The sequence below is a fragment of the Cyprinodon tularosa genome, unplaced genomic scaffold (assembly GCF_016077235.1).
Source record: "Cyprinodon tularosa strain WSP-4 unplaced genomic scaffold, ASM1607723v1 ctg645, whole genome shotgun sequence".
NCBI lineage: Eukaryota > Metazoa > Chordata > Actinopteri > Cyprinodontiformes > Cyprinodontidae > Cyprinodon > Cyprinodon tularosa.
Genome location: NW_024039391.1, coordinates 625889 through 646026, shown reverse-complemented (window position 1 = coordinate 646026; position 20138 = coordinate 625889). Strand labels below are relative to the sequence as shown.

At 49.0% G+C, this 20138-nt stretch overlaps 4 protein-coding genes across 9 annotated transcripts in view; 3 read left to right on the top strand and 1 right to left on the bottom strand.

Moving 5' to 3' along the window:
• The window catches only part of plekha1b (pleckstrin homology domain containing, family A (phosphoinositide binding specific) member 1b), a 29272-nt gene extending 18145 nt beyond the window's left edge, over positions 1 to 11127 (bottom strand). For all 4 annotated transcript variants that reach the window (XR_005282805.1, XM_038308729.1, XM_038308730.1 and 1 more), the window contains exons 1-4: positions 11024 to 11127; positions 3188 to 3373; positions 1886 to 1942; positions 418 to 463 (exon numbers count right to left, since the gene is read on the bottom strand). Coding sequence is in view for 3 of the 4 variants with exons in the window: in XM_038308729.1 (XP_038164657.1) it covers positions 418 to 463; positions 1886 to 1942; positions 3188 to 3328 (244 nt within the window). In the remaining variant the exon portion in view is untranslated. The remainder of the gene's footprint in view (positions 1 to 417; positions 464 to 1885; positions 1943 to 3187; positions 3374 to 11023) is intronic.
• LOC119799044 (collagen alpha-1(I) chain-like) lies at positions 3889 to 6417 on the top strand. Its single transcript, XM_038308722.1, has one exon. The coding sequence runs from the start codon at positions 3889 to 3891 to the stop codon at positions 6415 to 6417; it is 2529 nt and encodes an 842-aa protein (XP_038164650.1).
• LOC119799043 (proline-rich extensin-like protein EPR1) lies at positions 8218 to 10827 on the top strand. The gene has a single exon (XM_038308721.1). It carries the CDS (start codon positions 8218 to 8220, stop codon positions 10825 to 10827), a length of 2610 nt encoding a protein of 869 aa, XP_038164649.1.
• An 8213-nt stretch (positions 11128 to 19340) lies between the features above and the next one.
• Positions 19341 to 20138, top strand: part of LOC119799046 (wings apart-like protein homolog) — a 35247-nt gene continuing 34449 nt past the window's right edge. For all 3 annotated transcript variants that reach the window (XM_038308727.1, XM_038308728.1, XM_038308726.1), the window contains exon 1: positions 19341 to 19659. The gene's annotated coding sequence lies outside the window, so the exon portion shown is untranslated. The remainder of the gene's footprint in view (positions 19660 to 20138) is intronic.

The following is a 20138-nucleotide window of genomic DNA, read 5'->3' as shown; positions in this document are numbered from 1 at the left end:
GGAGAGAAACCCCTGGAGATCTAAAAATATCTGCCTGTTTATGGTTTCCCAGAGGCAGGAGGATGCACGCCTCCATATTAACATCCCATCTAGATGCAAACGTCCGTACACAGCCACTGGGTCATTGTCACTGAACCGTTTCCTCCCATTGAGTGACAAAGAGCTGCTGCTCCATGCAGGAGCAAAACAGGGAGCACGGGACAAAAGGGAGGAAGTGAACTCAAGAGACGAGGAAAGGAGGGAGGGAGGAAGGGAAGGAGGCGAGCGGAAGTGGAAAGATGAGGAAGGAGGGAAGGAAGGAAACGAGGGACTGGAAAGCCGAGCTTTACGTAAAACTGAGACGATGGAGACGGAGGCTGATGGTGGGACAGAGGGAAACGGCCAATCAGAGGAGCGGGGGGGAAACAATGAACTTACCAAAGCAGAACTCTGCCTTCGGCCTGAGCTTGCTGGCATCACTGACCTGCAGACAAGAGGAGAAAACTCAGAGGAACACGGCGGGAGGACGGAGCATCCCACAGAGACAATCATCAGGCACTGCAAGGAGAGCTGCCGCTGCTCCACACAGCTGGATGCCACCAGCGCAGAGCTTGTACAGGAGGAGGAGCAGAGGTTCTGACTCAGCTCTACTGGCTGGCAGAGTGGTGCATGCAGTAAATGCAGCGCTACATCTACACCTGATGGACAAAGGACATTCTGGGAGGACCAGAATGTTCACGTTTTGGACAAAGCAGACAGGTGGTTGAGAAGGAAGCCATCTATGTTAAGAAAGAAAAACCAACCTTAAACGGGGGGGCAGATTACAGCTTTCAGAAACCTCCAATGCAGCGATAGAGTTGATTCCTTCCCGCTATCATCGCAGCTCCAACCCCTTTACAGGAGAACAGGAGACCTCACCTGTTCCTCCAGGCCAACAATTCCCTCTAACGACCCCCCTTTCAGAGACATAGACAGGTATGGAGCATTGCAGGCTAACAAAGAAGCCAAACGGCCCCCATTCCAGAGGGGGGGACCCGTTCATCCGTTTCTATTTGCATGTTTTCTAAACTAAAACCAGGCTTTATTGGGCTGCTGGATAAAACCTGGAACTAAACGCTATTTCTGACATTTTGGATTGAAAAAGTTTCCTAGATGGAAGAGAAACGTCTTCAAACCTGGAAACAAAGTCCAGAGGATTGATTTTTGAACTTTTTTGGACCGGCTGTGTGGAAAATGTAGTTTCTTTTATTTCATATATTAATTTATCCTATTTACTCACTATAAAAGTTTTCATTCAGTTTCACCTGTCAGGCCAAACAATACCTGAGTGAAAATGATTGTAGACCAGTTATAGCTTCTTCCAGAACAAACCAGATTCTTTCTCAGGTTTATTCATAACATTTTACTGTTTAACCAAAGTGTCTGTAATTAGTTTAGACTCTGACTATTTTCCATTATTGTCAGTAAGGAGGAAGAACGCTGCTCAGTCAGAACAGGGCTGATTATTAGGGCCCATTAGGGCCGTATGATGAACTGTTCTCTCTTTTCAAAGATAAAATAAAGATCCGACTGAGTAAAATCCATCGATCTCCGTTTATTAAACTGGGGTGAATGGTTGAATACTTTTTCATGATGGTTCTGGTTCCTGTTGGTGGGATTTCTCTATTCAGCCGTCTGGTTGTGGCGTCCAGCAGAAATGGAACCAGATGTGGAGGCTATTTAAATGGTAACGGCTCATATTTCCTTCACTTTCTGCTCTGAATCCAGATCCAGGAACAAGCAGTCTGCCCCCCCAACAGGAGCTGAACATCTAGAATAGAACCTGAGACCCAGTGGGTGTGGAAAGCAGAACCAAAGCTCTGCTGCCCTGAAGGAGCCAGAACATTCCTGTGGTTGTCAGACTGACCTTGGAGATGTAGGTGAGTTTGAGGAAGCCCACACTATCCGCACCTTTAGGCAGATTCTGAAAGGGAAAGAAGTGAGGAACGTGGTTAGGATGGTAACCAACACAAGCTCAACATTCATGCTGTGACTCATCGCATGTAAATGACGGTTAGACGGCATCAGGCGCTGCACGCTGCTCTGTCTCTGCTGCACTACTTCCTGTTCAGCCTCCTGGCAGCAGAAATGCAGCTATACCAGCTTTACAGAGACGTTCTGCCGCTGACTTTTTACTCTGGCTGCTGTTTGGTGAGCTTAGTAAACGCCTCCTGCCTCCAGGGGGGGGTTAACATTAGGCAATACTAGGCAGCTGCCTAGGGCCCCAAGTTCCTGGGGGCCCCATAAAACTTGCAGCAAGCAGCAGCAAAGCATTTGAAAACAAACCATGCAAAGAGCAGTGTTGCCAACTTAGCGCTTTAGTCGCTATATTTAGCCACTTTTCAGACCCCTCTAGCACTTTGATTTCTAAAAAGCTCCTAGCGCCAAATCTAGAGACTTTTTTCTGCTACTGGAGACTTTGGAGACAACATCTAAAAGCAGCGAACTCTGCTCTCCAGAGCGAGTAGATTGGTAACCCCGCCTCCTGCTCTCCTCTATCTTGTCTGCTGTCATGATTCATGCAGCTATTATTTCATCCAAATGAAAAATGGAGAACAGATAAGCAGATCATGGCTTGTCTACAGTGAAAAGAAGGACTGGGTTATTTACTTTGGCCTTTTTGGAAACACAGGAAGGAGCATTCAGCTAAGTGAGCTTAGTGCTTGGAAAAAATCTTTCATTCCTTTAGAGACAGCATGAAAAGTCAGCTGAGTACAAAACATAGAGAGGAAAACAAGAAGAAAAGGGACAAGAAGAGAGGGACACAACCTAGAACAGATAATGGATGTCTATTCTATTAACATTTCTATATCTGGAGAATGGGGCTGTTTGATGTGTTCTCCATTCAGAGGGGCCCCCTGCCTGTCTTTGCCTGGGGCCCCACATTTCCTAAATCCGCCCCTGCCTGCCTCTGCAGCATGCAGTGTTTTCTTAGAAAGCAGCAGCTGAGATCGATGTTCTGATGGGAACACGGCCGCTTTAACGCTGATCTGAAAAGTGCGGCCTGCATCTGTGTTTAGCGGCTGATCCAGTTGGTGCTTTATTTTCTAACGGGATCAGAACCGTCCTGGATGAAGGCCTGCGGATGGACAGCCGACCTAAAGCTGCAGCTGATCTAACTGAGCTGCAGCAGGGGGGGCTCTGACCCCACCCGCCCCGCTTCACTCACCTGGGGGTTGTCCATGAACCACAGCAGGTTCCCCTGCTCCGTGTCCAGGATGAAGTAGCGGCGCAGGAACCTGCCGCTGTTCTCATTCTCCTCGATGTCCAGGAAGCCACAGATGCGGTTCTGTCGGTCCACGTACGGCATCACGACCCCGGCCAGCTCCGCCCACTCTGGGGCATCACAGGAACTCTGCAGAGGAGGAGGGAGAGGTTGGAGCGCAGACAGAACCGAGCCGCCCGCTGGCCACAGAAGCACGGCGGTGGGGGCGTCATTCCTATGTTTGATGGCAGTGTTTAATATTTTTATTTTTACCACATTAACTGTATAAAAAGTGTTTTATGAATAAAGTTTTGATCCTTTTGAGTCATGCTGGTTACTCCTGTTAGTGGAGTCATTTCAGAAACGTCTCCTCAGGCTATAAGGCAGAACTGCAGGGCATTCTGGGAGATGTAGGCGGGGAAGCCTCTCAGCAGAGCTGAGGAATGTTGGTGTGCAGCTGAGCTCTTTTAAAAGTTTAATCTTTTTCTCCATCCTTATTCTAAATATAGAAACAGATCAGTGATGGAGTGATGGTGAAGCATCGTCACTGGGTTCATCTTTAACTTTACGCTGAGTGGTTTCTGTTCTCTGCTGCTGACCTGCTTTAACATAAAACTACTGTTTCTGTTTTCTTTCTGTCAGAAAGTCCCAAACACACCTGGATGATGTCATCCTTCGCTCTGCAAACCTTCTCGGGTTCTGCTTTTTCCCACCAGCACTGCAGGAACCCACCGGGGCTGCAGGAACCCACCAGGAACCCACCGGGGCTGCAGGAACCCACCAGAGCTGCAGGAACCCACCGGGGCTGCAGGAACCCACCAGAGCTGCAGGAACCCACCGGGGCTGCAGGAACCCACCAGGAACCCACCGGGGCTGCAGGAACCCACCGGGGCTGCAGGAACCCACCAGAGCTGCAGGAACCCACCGGGGCTGCAGGAACCCACCAGAGCTGCAGGAACCCACCGGGGCTGCAGGAACCCACCAGAGCTGCAGGAACCCACCGGGGCTGCAGGAACCCACCAGGAACCCACCGGGGCTGCAGGAACCCACCGGGGCTGCAGGAACCCACCAGGAACCCACCGGGGCTGCAGGAACCCACCAGAGCTGCAGGAACCCACCGGGGCTGCAGGAACCCACCGGGGCTGCAGGAACCCACCGGGGCTGCAGGAACCCACCAGAGCTGCAGGAACCCACCAGGGCTGCAGGAACCCACCGGGGCTGCAGGAACCCACCAGAACTGCAGGAACCCACCAGAGATGCAGGAACCCACCAGGAACCCACCGGGGCTGCAGGAACCCACCAGAGCTGCAGGAACCCACCAGAGCTGCAGGAACCCACCAGGGCTGCAGGAACCCACCAGAGTTGCAGGAACCCACCGAGGCTGCAGGAACCCACCGGGGCTGCAGGAACCCACCAGGAACCCACCGGGGCTGCAGGAACCCACCAGAGCTGCAGGAACCCACCGGGGCTGCAGGAACCCACCGGGGCTGCAGGAACCCACCGGGGCTGCAGGAACCCACCAGAGCTGCAGGAACCCACCGGGGCTGCAGGAACCCACCGGGGCTGCAGGAACCCACCAGAACTGCAGGAACCCACCAGAGATGCAGGAACCCACCAGGAACCCACCGGGGCTGCAGGAACCCACCGGGGCTGCAGGAACCCACCAGAGCTGCAGGAACCCACCGGGGCTGCAGGAACCCACCGGGGCTGCAGGAACCCACCAGAACTGCAGGAACCCACCAGAGATGCAGGAACCCACCAGGAACCCACCGGGGCTGCAGGAACCCACCAGAGCTGCAGGAACCCACCAGAGCTGCAGGAACCCACCAGGGCTGCAGGAACCCACCAGAGTTGCAGGAACCCAACGGGGGCTGCAGGAACCCACCAGAACTGCAGGAACCCACCAGAGATGCAGGAACCCACCAGGAACCCACCGGGGCTGCAGGAACCCACCAGAGCTGCAGGAACCCACCAGAGCTGCAGGAACCCACCGGGGCTGCAGGAACCCACCAGAGCTGCAGGAACCCACCAGAGCTGCAGGAACCCACCGGGGCTGCAGGAACCCACCGGGGCTGCAGGAACCCACCAGAACTGCAGGAACCCACCAGAGATGCAGGAACCCACCAGGAACCCACCGGGGCTGCAGGAACCCACCGGGGCTGCAGGAACCCACCAGAGCTGCAGGAACCCACCGGGGCTGCAGGAACCCACCGGGGCTGCAGGAACCCACCAGAACTGCAGGAACCCACCAGAGATGCAGGAACCCACCAGGAACCCACCGGGGCTGCAGGAACCCACCAGAGCTGCAGGAACCCACCAGAGCTGCAGGAACCCACCAGGGCTGCAGGAACCCACCAGAGTTGCAGGAACCCAACGGGGGCTGCAGGAACCCACCAGAACTGCAGGAACCCACCAGAGATGCAGGAACCCACCAGGAACCCACCGGGGCTGCAGGAACCCACCAGAGCTGCAGGAACCCACCAGAGCTGCAGGAACCCACCGGGGCTGCAGGAACCCACCAGAGCTGCAGGAACCCACCAGAGCTGCAGGAACCCACCAGGGCTGCAGGAACCCACCAGAGTTGCAGGAACCCAACGGGGGCTGCAGGAACCCACCAGAACTGCAGGAACCCACCAGAGATGCAGGAACCCACCAGGAACCCACCGGGGCTGCAGGAACCCACCAGAGCTGCAGGAACCCACCAGAGCTGCAGGAACCCACCAGGGCTGCAGGAACCCACCAGAGTTGCAGGAACCCACCAGAGTTGCAGGAACCCACCAGGGCTGCAGGAACCCACCAGAGTTGCAGGAACCCACCAGGGCTGCAGGAACCCACCGGGGCTGCAGGAACCCACCGGGGCTGCAGGAACCCACCAGGGCTGCAGGAACCCACCAGAGCTGCAGGAACCCACCGGGGCTGCAGGAACCCACCAGAGCTGCAGGAACCCACCGGGGCTGCAGGAACCCACCAGAGCTGCAGGAACCCACCGGGGCTGCAGGAACCCACCAGAGCTGCAGGAACCCAACGGGGCTGCAGGAACCCACCAGAGCTGCAGGAACCCAACGGGGCTGCAGGAACCCACCGGGGCTGCAGGAACCCACCAGGGCTGCAGGAACCCACCGGGGCTGCAGGAACCCACCGGGGCTGCAGGAACCCACCGGGGCTGCAGGAACCCACCAGGAACCCACCAGTAAAGGCGAACACTGGAACCTGATAAACTGCAGAAATATTTGACCTTTTCTAAGGACGTTAATGATGTGAATGTCCAGGATCAGATGAACCCTTTAAAGCAGGGGTCTGCAACGTTTTCCAGGCCAAGGACCCCCTGTTGAAGACCTCCGCTATACACAGCAAGTTAGTTTCATACACCCCCCCCGTCCCTCAGTGAGGTCTAGAAGCACAGATCTATATCCAGCCATTCAGCATAGATCCTGCTACATAGCTGTACATCTTATTCTGGCGTTTGGCCAATTAGAGGAGCCTTTGAATGATAGATTAGCTGCTGGAAATGAAGCTGGAAAAAGAAGTAAAAAAGGTAAAAAGTTAATAAGCCCCGTTAACAATTATATTTAGGTTTATAAACTAAAAAATGTCAGTGCTAGTATCAGCATTAACGCCTCTAAGGTTATGTTAGACCAAAGAAAATGTTTTTCTTTCACTCAGAGTTTTTTTCATAAATTTCTTATAGAAGAACTTTTGTTATTTTTCTCAATATATTCGGGGAGGTTGGCGTTTCTGGTTCTTACAATCACATTAATATTTGCCATCAAAATATCCAGATTTTTTTATGTTACAAAGGAAATAAAGTCTTTTCCTGGATTCCACTAAGACTATTGGCTGGAAATTTGGATTTTCAAAGTATTCTATTCTTCTTTTTCTATGTCTGCTTCTGTCTCCTTGAACCCCAGTGTGCCTCAGCAGATGGCCGCTCACACTGAGCCTGGTTCTAATGGAGGTTTCTTCCTGTTCAAAGGGAGTTTTTCCTCTCCACTGTCGCTACAAGCATGCTTAGTGTGAGCTATAGAAATAAACTGAATAGAACTGAAAGTATTTCACTGAGCGCCCTATAAAGGGTTAAGATGTTTGCTGTGTTTTATCTGAATCCAGATGTTTCATGTTGGAAATCTGGACATTTTAAGTCAGATATTTGTAGACATTATTTAAAGACTGATTTTCTGCAACGTTTCGCTGTTTCTGGATGAATGAAGTTCTAGAAAACGAGGAACCTTCTGGTTCCCAGCAGAGGAGGTTAATGTCTGATCCTGACAAAGCGGAGATCCTGGTCCGTCCAGTGGGACCAGTCCCAGGCTGGGATGATCCCAGTCTGCTGGAATGAAGTCCTTCAGGCTTCCTAAGGGTTGATGGGTTTACCTCTGGCCCATCAGTGGACTGGGAAAGCCGCTTCGGCGTACTGGTTTTACTGGGATTTTCTCTGACAGCCAAACCTCATCGTTTCAGACGTTGATCAGATCCAAACTGGGCCTGAACCTTCTGCTGGGTCTGGACCTGCTGCAGGTCTACAGTCTCTACCCTTTCCAGAATCCTGGAACGTCACTGGCTGGGTGATCTGATTGAGACGGATCTATGAGGTGGTGTGACATGGAGCTATAGAAATAAACTGAATAGAGATGATTAATAAACAGCCCAGTTAATCATAGTGGGATCTGAACATCCCATAATGCTCCGCCTCTCTACTGCAGATTAACCAGACCTGATCAGCCTCCCTGATGTTCTACATGATCTGTTTCTAGTTCAGGACTAACAGCTCTAGATTGGCATCGTCTCTCCGTCTCTCTCAGACCACTGATCTCTATCCACTGGGTGGCTGATAGGACATCTGTATACCTGGCTGTGAAGTCACCAGCCGCCATATTGGTACTCCCTAGTTAGGCAGGTCGGAAGGTAAACAACATGTGAGCTACAGCATCAAACAACAATAAGGTTCTCATTTAGAGAGGGAATTAAGACTTTAAAACAATAATAATAATAATAATATGAGCAATAACAATATTATTGCTCAGACCAGACCGTCCCCTATCAGACCAGACCGTCCCCATCAGACCAGACCGTCCCCTATCAGACCAGTCTGTCCCCTATCAGACCAGACCGTCCCCCATCAGACCAGACCGTCCCCCATCAGACCAGACCGTCCCCCATCAGACCAGACCGTCCCCTATCAGACCAGACCGTCCCCCATCAGACCAGACCGTCCCCCATCAGACCAGACCGTCCCCCATCAGACCAGACCGTCCCCCATCAGACCAGACTGTCCCCCATCAGACCAGACCGTCCCCTATCAGACCAGACCGTCCCCCATCAGACCAGACCGTCCCCTATCAGACCAGACCGTCCCCCATCAGACCAGACCGTCCCCTATCAGACCAGACCGTCCCCCATCAGACCAGACCGTCCCCTATCAGACCAGACCGTCCCCTATCAGACCAGACCGTCCCCATCAGACCAGACCGTCCCCTATCAGACCAGACCGTCCCCTATCAGACCAGTCTGTCCCCTATCAGACCAGACCGTCCCCCATCAGACCAGACCGTCCCCCATCAGACCAGACCGTCCCCCATCAGACCAGACCGTCCCCCATCAGACCAGACTGTCCCCCATCAGACCAGACCGTCCCCTATCAGACCAGACCGTCCCCCATCAGACCAGTCTGTCCCCCATCAGATCAGACCGTCCCCATCAGATCAGACCGTCCCCATCAGACCAGACCGTCCCCTATCAGACCAGACCGTCCCCCATCAGACCAGACCGTCCCCCATCAGACCAGTCTGTCCCCCATCAGATCAGACCGTCCCCATCAGACCAGATCGTCCCCCATCAGACCAGACCGTCCCCCATCAGACCAGTCTGTCCCCCATCAGACCAGTCTGTCCCCCATCAGATCAGACCGTCCCCATCAGACCAGACCGTCCCCCATCAGACCAGACCGTCCCCCATCAGACCAGTCTGTCCCCCATCAGACCAGACTGTCCCCCATCAGACCAGACCGTCCCCCATCAGACCAGTCTGTCCCCTATCAGACCAGACTGTCCCCTATCAGACCAGACTGTCCCCTATCAGACCAGACCGTCCCCTATCAGACCAGACTGTCCCCCATCAGACCAGACCGTCCCCCATCAGACCAGACCGTCCCCTATCAGACCAGACTGTCCCCTATGAGACCAGACTGTCCCCCATCAGACCAGACTGTCCCCTATCAGACCAGACCGTCCCCTATCAGACCAGACTGTCCCCCATCAGACCAGACTGTCCCCTATCAGACCAGACTGTCCCCTATGAGACCAGACTGTCCCCCATCAGACCAGACTGTCCCCTATCAGACCAGACTGTCCCCTATCAGACCAGACTGTCCCCCATCAGACCAGACTGTCCCCCATCAGACCAGACCGTCCCCCATCAGACCAGACTGTCCCCTATCAGACCAGACTGTCCCCTATGAGACCAGACTGTCCCCCATCAGACCAGACTGTCCCCCATCAGACCAGACTGTCCCCTATCAGACCAGACTGTCCCCTATCAGACCAGACTGTCCCCTATCAGACCAGACTGTCCCCTATCAGACCAGACCGTCCCCTATCAGACCAGACTGTCCCCCATCAGACCAGACCGTCCCCCATCAGACCAGACTGTCCCCTATCAGACCAGACTGTCCCCTATCAGACCAGACTGTCCCCCATCAGACCAGACTGTCCCCTATGAGACCAGACTGTCCCCCATCAGACCAGACTGTCCCCTATCAGACCAGACTGTCCCCTATCAGACCAGACTGTCCCCCATCAGACCAGACTGTCCCCTATCAGACCAGACTGTCCCCCATCAGACCAGACTGTCCCCCATCAGACCAGACTGTCCCCTATCAGACCAGACTGTCCCCTATGAGACCAGACTGTCCCCCATCAGACCAGACTGTCCCCTATCAGACCAGACTGTCCCCTATCAGACCAGACTGTCCCCCATCAGACCAGACTGTCCCCTATCAGACCAGACTGTCCCCCATCAGACCAGACCGTCCCCCATCAGACCAGACTGTCCCCTATCAGACCAGACTGTCCCCTATGAGACCAGACTGTCCCCCATCAGACCAGACTGTCCCCCATCAGACCAGACTGTCCCCTATCAGACCAGACCGTCCCCCATCAGACCAGACTGTCCCCTATCAGACCAGACTGTCCCCTATCAGACCAGACTGTCCCCCATCAGACCAGACTGTCCCCTATGAGACCAGACTGTCCCCCATCAGACCAGACTGTCCCCCATCAGACCAGACTGTCCCCTATCAGACCAGACTGTCCCCCATCAGACCAGACTGTCCCCTATCAGACCAGACCGTCCCCCATCAGACCAGACTGTCCCCTATCAGACCAGACCGTCCCCCATCAGACCAGACTGTCCCCTATCAGACCAGACTGTCCCCTATCAGACCAGACTGTCCCCTATCAGACCAGACTGTCCCCTATCAGACCAGACCGTCCCTCAGCAGCGCTATAAACACAGGGATCTCCTGCTGCTCCTCCTGCTGCTCCTCCTGCTGCTCCTCCTGGCTGGTGGTTGAGGAGGTCCCCTCAGACCCAGAAGATGCTCTAATCTAATCCTTCATGTTGGATTATTTCACAAATTATGGAATAAAGCAGCAACAGAAAGCAGCTGATCAGCGGACCGGAACTAACCGAACCGAACCGGACCCAGCCAGGCCTGCCGCACCGAGCCGAACACGGCCCGAACCCTGATCTCTCTGCTCCTGTTCAGAACCACCGAACCAAACCGGACCGGACCGGGTTCACTCACCTGTAGTTCGGCTCAGTCCGGCTCCAGTCCGGCTGTCTGGGCAGCAGCATCAAGTTAAAGGTAAAAGGCAGCTACCACTTCCGGTTTACACACGCAGCCTGAAGCAGACATTAAGCAACGAGGTCATTTCCGTCTGGACTTCAAAATAAAACACCTGGATTTCATTTGTTAATCAGAAACAGAAATACTTTAATAATCCCAGAGGGAAATTGCTTTTGTTACACGCTCCAGTTACAGTTTTATGTATATATATATATATATATATATATATATATATATATATATACACACATCCAACTACACAATATAATAAAGATTTAAAAAAATAAGAGATAAAATATATACACATTAAGGGGAAATGATGAATAATGTCAGTTACGGTCATCAAAGTGTGGCAGGCTAATGGTTAGAGCATAGAGCTGGGACTGAGGTTCAGAGTTCAGGACCCACCCCCACAGCCTGCCCCTGGGTCCCTGAGCCAGACCCTGAACCCCACAATGCTCCCTGGGAGCCACACAATGGCAGCCCACTGCTCCCCAAGGGAAGGGGTTGAATGCTGGGATCAATTATTATTAACCATCCCAGCTCCTCATCTGCCTGACTGACCTCTGACCCCCATACCCCCCCCCTCACAGGTTTAGGTTCCCTCTCAGGTTTAGGTTCCCACACAGGTTTAGGTTCCCTCATAAGTTTAAGGTCCCTCTCAGGTTTAGGTTCCCTCATAGGTTAAGTTCCCTCATAGGTTTAGGTTCCCTCTCAGGTTTAGGTTCCCCCACATGTTTAGGTTCCCTCTCAGGTTTAGGTTCCCTCTCAGGTTTAGGTTCCCCCACATGTTTAGGTTCCCTCTCAGGTTTAGGTTCCCTCACAGGTTTAGGTTCCCTCTCAGGTTTAGGTTCCTCTCAGGTTTAGGTTCCCCCACAGGTTTAGGTTCCCTCTCAGGTTTAGGTTCCCTCACAGGTTTAGGTTCCTCTCAGGTTTAGGTTCCCCCACAGGTTTAGGTTCCCTCTCAGGTTTAGGTTCCCTCATAGGTTTGGGTTCCCCCACAGGTTTAGGTTCCCTCTCAGGTTTATGTTCCCTCATAGGTTTAGGTTCCCTCTCAGGTTTAGGTTCCCTCATAGGTTTGGGTTCCCCCACAGGTTTAGGTTCCCTCTCAGGTTTATGTTCCCTCTCAGGTTTAGGTTCCCCCACAGGTTTAGGTTCCCTCTCAGGTTTAGGTTCCTCTCAGGTTTTGGTTCCCTCTCAGGTTTATGTTCCCTCATAGGTTTAGGTTCCCCCACAGGTTTAGGTTCCCTCTCAGATTTAGTTTCCCTCTCAGGTTTAAGTTCCCCCACAGGTTTAGGTTCCCTCTCAGGTTTAGGTTCCTCTCAGGTTTAGGTTCCCTCACATGTTTAGGTTCCCTCATAGGTTTAGGTTCCCCCACAGGTATAGGTTCCACTCAGGTTTAGGTTCCCTAACATGTTTAGGTTTCCTCTCAGGTTTAGGTTCCCCCACAGGTTTAGGTTCCCCCACAGGTTTAGGTTCCACTCAGGTTTAGGTTCCCTCACATGTTTAGGTTTCCTCTCAGGTTTAGGTTCCCCCACAGGTTTAGGTTCCACTCAGGTTTAGGTTCCACTCAGGTTTAGGTTCCCTCTCAGGTTTAGGTTCCCTGACATTTCTAGTGCCCAGTGTTCCTGTTCCTCTGAATGAACCTCCCCTCTGGTCTCAATTCTTTTCTGGAACTTTTCATTCGATCAGTTTTTACATAATTACATAATAAACAGAGATACATGAAATTAAATGACAGGTACATAAAAAACATATCAAGTAAAACAATTACAGATGATTGAGGCTGCTTCAAATTCTCTCACTTTCAACTTAAAAGCATATAAAGATAAAAACTCGGTCAACTTCCAGTTTCTTTGTAAAATATTCCCCCCAGAAGGAGCTGCGTAGCTAAAGGCTTTCTCCCCCAGTTCTGTTCGGGCAAAAGGAGCAGAGAGCAGCAGCTGATGTTGGATCTCAGGCAGAAGAAGCCGCGCTTTACTGGGGAAGGAAGGTAGAAACGTTAGAGGGCAGTAATCCAAGAAGGGCCTCGGAAATAAACGTGTAGCAATGACACTGCCTTCTGGTAGAGAGGGAAGGCCATCCCACCTGAGAGGACAGGTGACAGTGATGTCATCAGTGATGAACCTTAATGAAGCATGGGAAACAGAGTCCAACATTTGAAGACAGGAAGAAGCGTGGCAGAGACAAGCCGCTTTTTACTCCAAAAGAAAAACATGTCTTATTAGGAAAGAAGAAGCCCAGTTTAACTTTTAATTTCTTCACAAGTTTCTCAATAAAAGGTTTGAAGGTGAGGGAGTCATCAATTCCAATTCTAAGGTATTTATATTCATGTTCCACCTCAATGACATTCCCCTCCGACTGGCAGGGTTTGGGGCACCTTCCTATGATTTAAAAAACATTATGTTTGTTTTGTCAGCATTAAGAAATAAAGATAGTTAAAAGATAAACAATAAAATACTGTACTTTACAAGCCCATTTCTCCTCGTGCACGCTCTGTTTAATAGTTCCTGTTTGCATCATACAAGCTTATTTTCCTCTGTGTCAGACTCACCAGCGGTCATTGGAAATGAGGACGAGCGCGTAGGACGGCCTTATGGAAACATATCACCAGAATGATTGACAGTTAGGAGGACCACTGAATGAGATGATCCACCTGGGAAAACAACACCCTCTCCTGTACTTTTAATTTTCTCTAAGCTGTCAGTGAAACTTAGCTCACACATCGCTTCACTTATACTTCCTCATATTCTACCACAGTTCCTCTCTGGGTGCAACATCATCTGCTTTCTGATCCAACTTCTGCAGCTTCTCCCTCTGACTGCATCTAAACTTCTCCATCAACCCTCTGAATGCAGCATTCCTGAACCACAGACTGCGTCTCCCTGATGACCATCGCTCCTCTTAAACCAGCACCTCCTTCCCATCTTTAGCAACTTCATTCATCAGCGCTTTCTGAACAGCGTTAGCTTTCCTGATTAAATTAAACAACGTTTGTCTTTGACAAACCTTCTTTCCAAACATAAATTACACAATAAAACCATAAACTTTAATAAAACAGCTGCTGCTTTTATTTTGAAGGATAAATGTTTGCAGCAGCTTCCTGATGATCTGAAGTTGCCCTGATGCCTCTAGCTCTGCAATGTATTATGGGAAATGCAGTCTTTAAAGGAACAGGGTCATCCTGTGTGGAGCCATCAGTCTAAATATCAGGGAATCGGTCCGTCTGCCTGCCTGCCTGTCCGTCTGCCTGCCCACCTGCCTGCCCGCCTGCCTGCCTGTCCGTCTGCCTGCCTGTCCGTCTGCATGCCTGTCCGTCTGCCTGCCTGCCTGTCCGTCTGCCTGCCTGCCTGCCTGTCCGTCTGCCTGCCTGCCTGTCCGTCTGCCTGCCTGCCTGCCTGTCCGTCTGCCTGCCTGCCTGTCCGTCTGCCTGCCCACCTGCCTGCCCGCCCGTCTGCCTGGCTGTCCGTCTGCCTGCCTGTTTGTTTTACACCTGGAATCAAATCTGAGCAAAGCTGAAATGATAGTGACTCAGATGAACTGAATCATGAGCTGATCTGGTGTGAAAGGATCTGCACCGACACAGTCAGAGTTCACTGGTGTGAAGTGAAACAAAAGGAAACAGCATCTGGTTTACAGCTTCAAACAAACGCGGGGTTTTCCATGAGTGTGTGTAGGTGTGTATTGTTGCAGACCATGTGACTTTCAGTGTGGATGGGCTCTGACATTTATAATGAATAAACAGGTCAGAGCAGGATGAACCTCCCCACCAGTTCCTGTTCAGCCTTCTGACGAACGTTCTGGCTTGATTGATATTAAACTGACTTAATCATTTTATTTTACTTTGAGTCTCTTTAAATATTTTGTGTTGCCTCTATGCAGCTGCAACATACTTTTATCCATTGTTTTCAGATGCACAGCACTTTGGAATTAGAGTTGGATTTATTGCTATTTAAAGTCTTTCTAATATAATGTACTATAGAACTAAACCTGCCTTGCATTGACAGCGTCCCTGCTTTTCATGTGTTAATTAATAAAGTTCTCAGGGTTTGTTGTTAAAGGAATAGTACACCCAAAACATGATTAGCCTTCATTTTCTACTCACCCCCATGCTGAACAACACTCTGGAGTACTTTTTTGATATCTCAAATGCATCTGGAGATCTGGGAGGCTTCTTGCTGTCTGCTGACATTCAAATAATGGAGGTCTATGGCGCCCGAGGCAGAAAGGTCCATAAAAGTCCACAAAAAACGTGTCAACATTCCTCCATACTGCTCGTCCAATGTATTCCAAGTGTCCTGAGTGGGTAGCATCCAGAATTTACTTGAAACAAAGTCATTTAGAATGTTTTTAGAGCATAAACAGTAGTGTATAGGATTTCCTGAAAGCGCGCGCCAGCGCGTTCAGGACGCTACGGAAGCCGGCAGACCAAACCAGATGAAAGTGCGCATTCAGCGTCTGCTCTGCCGATAATGCAAGCGTAGAAGAAGAAATGTGCTGTTTACCTGTGCAAAGAAAGAAACAACGAAATAAAAATGTCTGAGGACTTCAGTGTTGAGGAAGAGCATGAGTTCTTTGCCGAGCTGAATGCGCACTTTCATCTGGTTTGGTCTGCCGCGGTTTCCGTAGACTCGTGAACGCGCTTTTAGGAAATCCTATACACTACTGTTTATGCTCTAAAAACATTCTAAATGACTTCGTTTCGAGTAAATTCTGGATGCTACCCACTCAGGACACTTGGAATACATTGGACGAGCAGTATGGAGGAATATTGACACGTTTTTTGTGGACTTTTATGGACCTTTCTGCCTCGGGCGCCATAGACCTCCATTATTCGAATGTCAGCAGACAGCAAGAAGCCTCCCAGATCTCCAGATGCATTTGAGATATCAAAAAAGTACTCCAGAGTGTTGTTCAGCATGGGGGTGAGTAGAAAATGAAGGCTGATCATGTTTTGGGTGTACTATTCCTTTAAAGAGTCTACTGTCAGTGCAGGGATAAGTGCAGGAATCAGTACAACAATCAGAGAAGGAATAAGTTCAGGAATCAGAGAAGGGAGGGATGCAGATTAAACTGTCTGGATGAACACTGACATCTGGTGGTGGAACGCAGAAACCACAGTCTCTCTTTTGTCATTGCAAAAACTTTTGCCTGTGAGTTTTTTTATTTTATGACCACAACAATTGTAGATTTTTATTTCTCAACAAAACCTTCAACTTTTTAGACAATGTAATTGGCAAAATTATAACGATTTAAGAAAAGTTTATTTGTTCACAGTTTAGTAAAGATATAAAGACCTGCCCAAATATAATGCCATAAAATATAATAACAGCAGATTAATATCTTTAAGAAATTAGAGGATCAAATCCAAAGTATTTCAGAGTATTTCTGGATCCTGGAACCAATTAAGAACAAAAGCTTTGTCCTCTCAATTTTTAGTAATAAACTGAGGGGAAAAAAAAACAGGCCCTGATTACTGGACCTTAGGGACCCGCTGGGGACATAAAGCTGCAGTGCTCTGGTGATGAACTCTGCTGGGAACATGAGGAGCTTTCCAAGTCCATATTATCTGAGTCTTTGTCAGGGAACTGTTCAGGAGCAGAAATGTTGGATATCCTATATTCTTATTGCTCCTTCTGCAGAAATCCCAAACCATCATAACATGGACAACTGCATCTACACCTACCTGCTGCCAGAGTTAAACAAGCTTTGCTCTGGTGGTAACACCGTTCTGTCGGCCTTCTTAATGAGAAATCAGTCCTGGAGTTTCCTGCAGCCTCAGAGGTCATGCTTAGTGTCTGCTTCAAGCGTTGCTCTGTGTCAAGGACAAAAGTACATTTTACTTGGAATATCACTGTTTTAGAAGACAGCATTAGAGGTTAGAGGTTTATTCTGCGCATAAGTTATCCGCTACGTCTGGAAGAATGAGTTCAACCGTTCTGATACGTATTTTACCTCCAGTGATCCAAGCTAGCATGTTACTAATTTGAAATGTTTTTTTTCTGAGTTGTTCTTTAAACTTTCACAGGTTTTTCATGTGTTTTTTTTTCTCAGTCTAGAACATGCAGTGACTTAGAGCAGCTGTTCTTTGCTTGTTTCGCTCCAGAATTCTGATGCATCATTAAATCATTTCAGTTGGGGAAGAAACTGTTGCAGAAATGTTTTCATTTGGTCGTGAAAGGAATGGGAGATATGTTTATATGCAGATGATAGTGTTTTGTGTTTACATCATGAGGGCTAAAGTCCACCCCACCAGAGGCCTGTTTCCTCTCTGAACCTTCGTCTTTGTGGCGTTGCTTGCTCTGGGAAGCCATGTAGCTTCCTGTCACTTTTTATTTGCCAGACATCATTCTTCTATCTGCTGAATGTCAAAAGCCTAATTGTTTTCACAGAAGGCTCTGCCAGTGTTGAAAGCCGCCACTGCGTCCGTTCTTTCTTGTTCTCTGCATGATGCCGAGGCCCTCCAGGTGCCACCGCAAAGCTTTGCCAGGATCCCGACAAACAGCTCCGACTCAGGGAGCCTTTGGCAAAGCTGTGAAAAACACAGATCTATTTCTTCTTGTCAGGATAATGAACCCCATCATGGTACAGTAACATCGGTCTGACGGCTGATGTTGGCATGGAAGCGGTGCGGTATGCCAGTCCTGGCGAGGCGCAACGCTCTGCAATCAATGCTGCATCTGAGGTTCAAATATCAAAGTTTGTTGGCAGCAGGACTGACTGCCTCCCCCAGAACCAGACAGCCATAGAAAGGAGCAAAAATCCAGATCAAAATAAGTGCTTTTTTCCTAGTTTTTCCTTGAATTGAGGAGGAAAGGACTTTGCCAATGGAACGAGACAATTTACATTTTAACTAATAAAAAAACAATTGCATTGTCTTATTTCAAGTGCATATTAGCACCTGCTCAAATTAAGGGTACATATACCTAATTTAAGACATTTTGACTTATTTCTAGATCATTTTTGCAGTGAACAAACTCTTGTACTCTGACAGGTCCCGATTTAGAATGACAAGGAGCAGCTATACACACAGATGGTGTTTTTCATTGTTGATAGGAAACATAAAATGAGACTCAACATTGAGGAGGAGAGAATTGTGTCGCTTTAGTCGCTATATTTAGCCACTTTTCAGACCCCTCTAGCACTTTGATTTCTAAAAAGCTCCTAGCGCCAAATCTAGAGACTTTTTTCTGCTACTGGAGACTTTGGAGACAACATCTAAAAGCAGCGAACTCTGCTCTCCAGAGCGAGTAGATTGGTAACCCCGCCTCCTGCTCTCCTCTATCTTGTCTGCTGTCATGATTCATGCAGCTATTATTTCATCCAAATGAAAAATGGAGAACAGATAAGCAGATCATGGCTTGTCTACAGTGAAAAGAAGGACTGGGTTATTTACTTTGGCCTTTTTGGAAACACAGGAAGGAGCAATCAGCTAAGTGAGCTTAGTGCTTGGAAAAAATCTTTCATTCCTTTAGAGACAGCATGAAAAGTCAGCTGAGTACAAAACATAGAGAGGAAAACAAGAAGAAAAGGGACAAGAAGAGAGGGACACAACCTAGAACAGATAATGGATGTCTATTCTATTAACATTTCTCTATCTGGAGAATGGGGCTGTTTGGTGTCTTCTCAGTTCAGAGGGGCCCCCTGCCTGTCTTCGCCTAGGGCCCCACATTTCCTAAATCCATCTCTGCATGGGAGGAAAGAAAAATCTAACAGAAAAATGTAAGATTTAAAGAAAAACCAATACCAGTTTCAAGCTCATCTCAAAGCAGACTTTTCAGATTAGTTTAAGGTATGTTGGAAATGTGTGGATAAGTTTTCGAAATTTACTCATAAGACAAATTAATACATATTTATGGCTTTTAAAATTAAACAGTAACGTTTTCCATCATATTCATTTATTTTTAATTTTTACATAATTTCTTTATCTTTTTTACTGGTTGTGAAATTATAAATGTACATTTTCCGAGTTCAAGGACGTGTCTTAAACGCAGCATTCTTTGCTATAAATGTGATGTGATGACCACAAAACGTAGACAAGTTCCGGTCTAGTTTAAGAAATAAAATAATATTTTTACTAAATTGTAAATGAGTAACAATGACTAGAATGGTTTATTGACTAGCATGTAAATAAGCAAAGTAAGATTGAAATATATTTCTAAAATTAACTCTAATTCCAAATATTTGAAAGTAAAACAGTTGGGTGCCCTCCGGGTGTTAGCACTTTTATTTTGACATGCCAAGGTCATCCATTTCCGGTTGTTTCAATTCAATCTTTACGCGGTGGGGGGGGGGTCCAATGGAAGCCTTCGTCGTAAAGTGGAGAAGACAATCGAGTGAGATTTAAGCTGATAAATCTTGACACATTCAGTTAATGTTAATATAAATCTGGTTTTCCCGCCTCGGCCCGGAGCCTCCGTTCTCCCCCGCCTGTCTGGGAGCCGGTGACCCGCCGGTAGCCGCCGCTGTTCGGCCTTGTTTATAGTGATCAGGTCGGTGAGGGAAGCAGCAGGCCCGGCGCCGCTGCTGCCGCTGCTAACGGCCCATTGGGCTCCGCTCTGGGACGGATGCTGTTCGGCTCTTTAGCTCAGCCAGTAAGTCCGGACTCCGCCGGTACTTCCGAGTCTCTAACTGTGTTTTTGTAGGACTTGTGAGCGTTTAAATGTCGGTTTCTAGCTTTTATTAACTGTTAGCTTGGGACTAGCTCCGGCTAACCCGGAGCTAGGTGTATGCTAAGCTAACGGCTAAACTAGTTAACGGTTGGAGATAACTTCGGACATTGATAGAACTGCCATTCTTCTTTAAATGTTTTGGTAAGAAGGCACATTAGTCTAACCATTAAATTAAATGGTTTTAAAATAATTTAAAGGAAACGTCAAAATAAACAAAACACGACAAAAATAAAGCTAATCACAATTTCACTAATTCCCAGTGATCTAGAAGCAGCAGATAGTGAGCAGGGTGATGGTGAGTCGGTGTGAACTTGTGATGCCCATCACAGCCTGGAGGTTTATTAGACCAAGTTCCTGCAGAGAGGAAGATCATTTAAAAGGTTTTATTATTTAGTAAAACT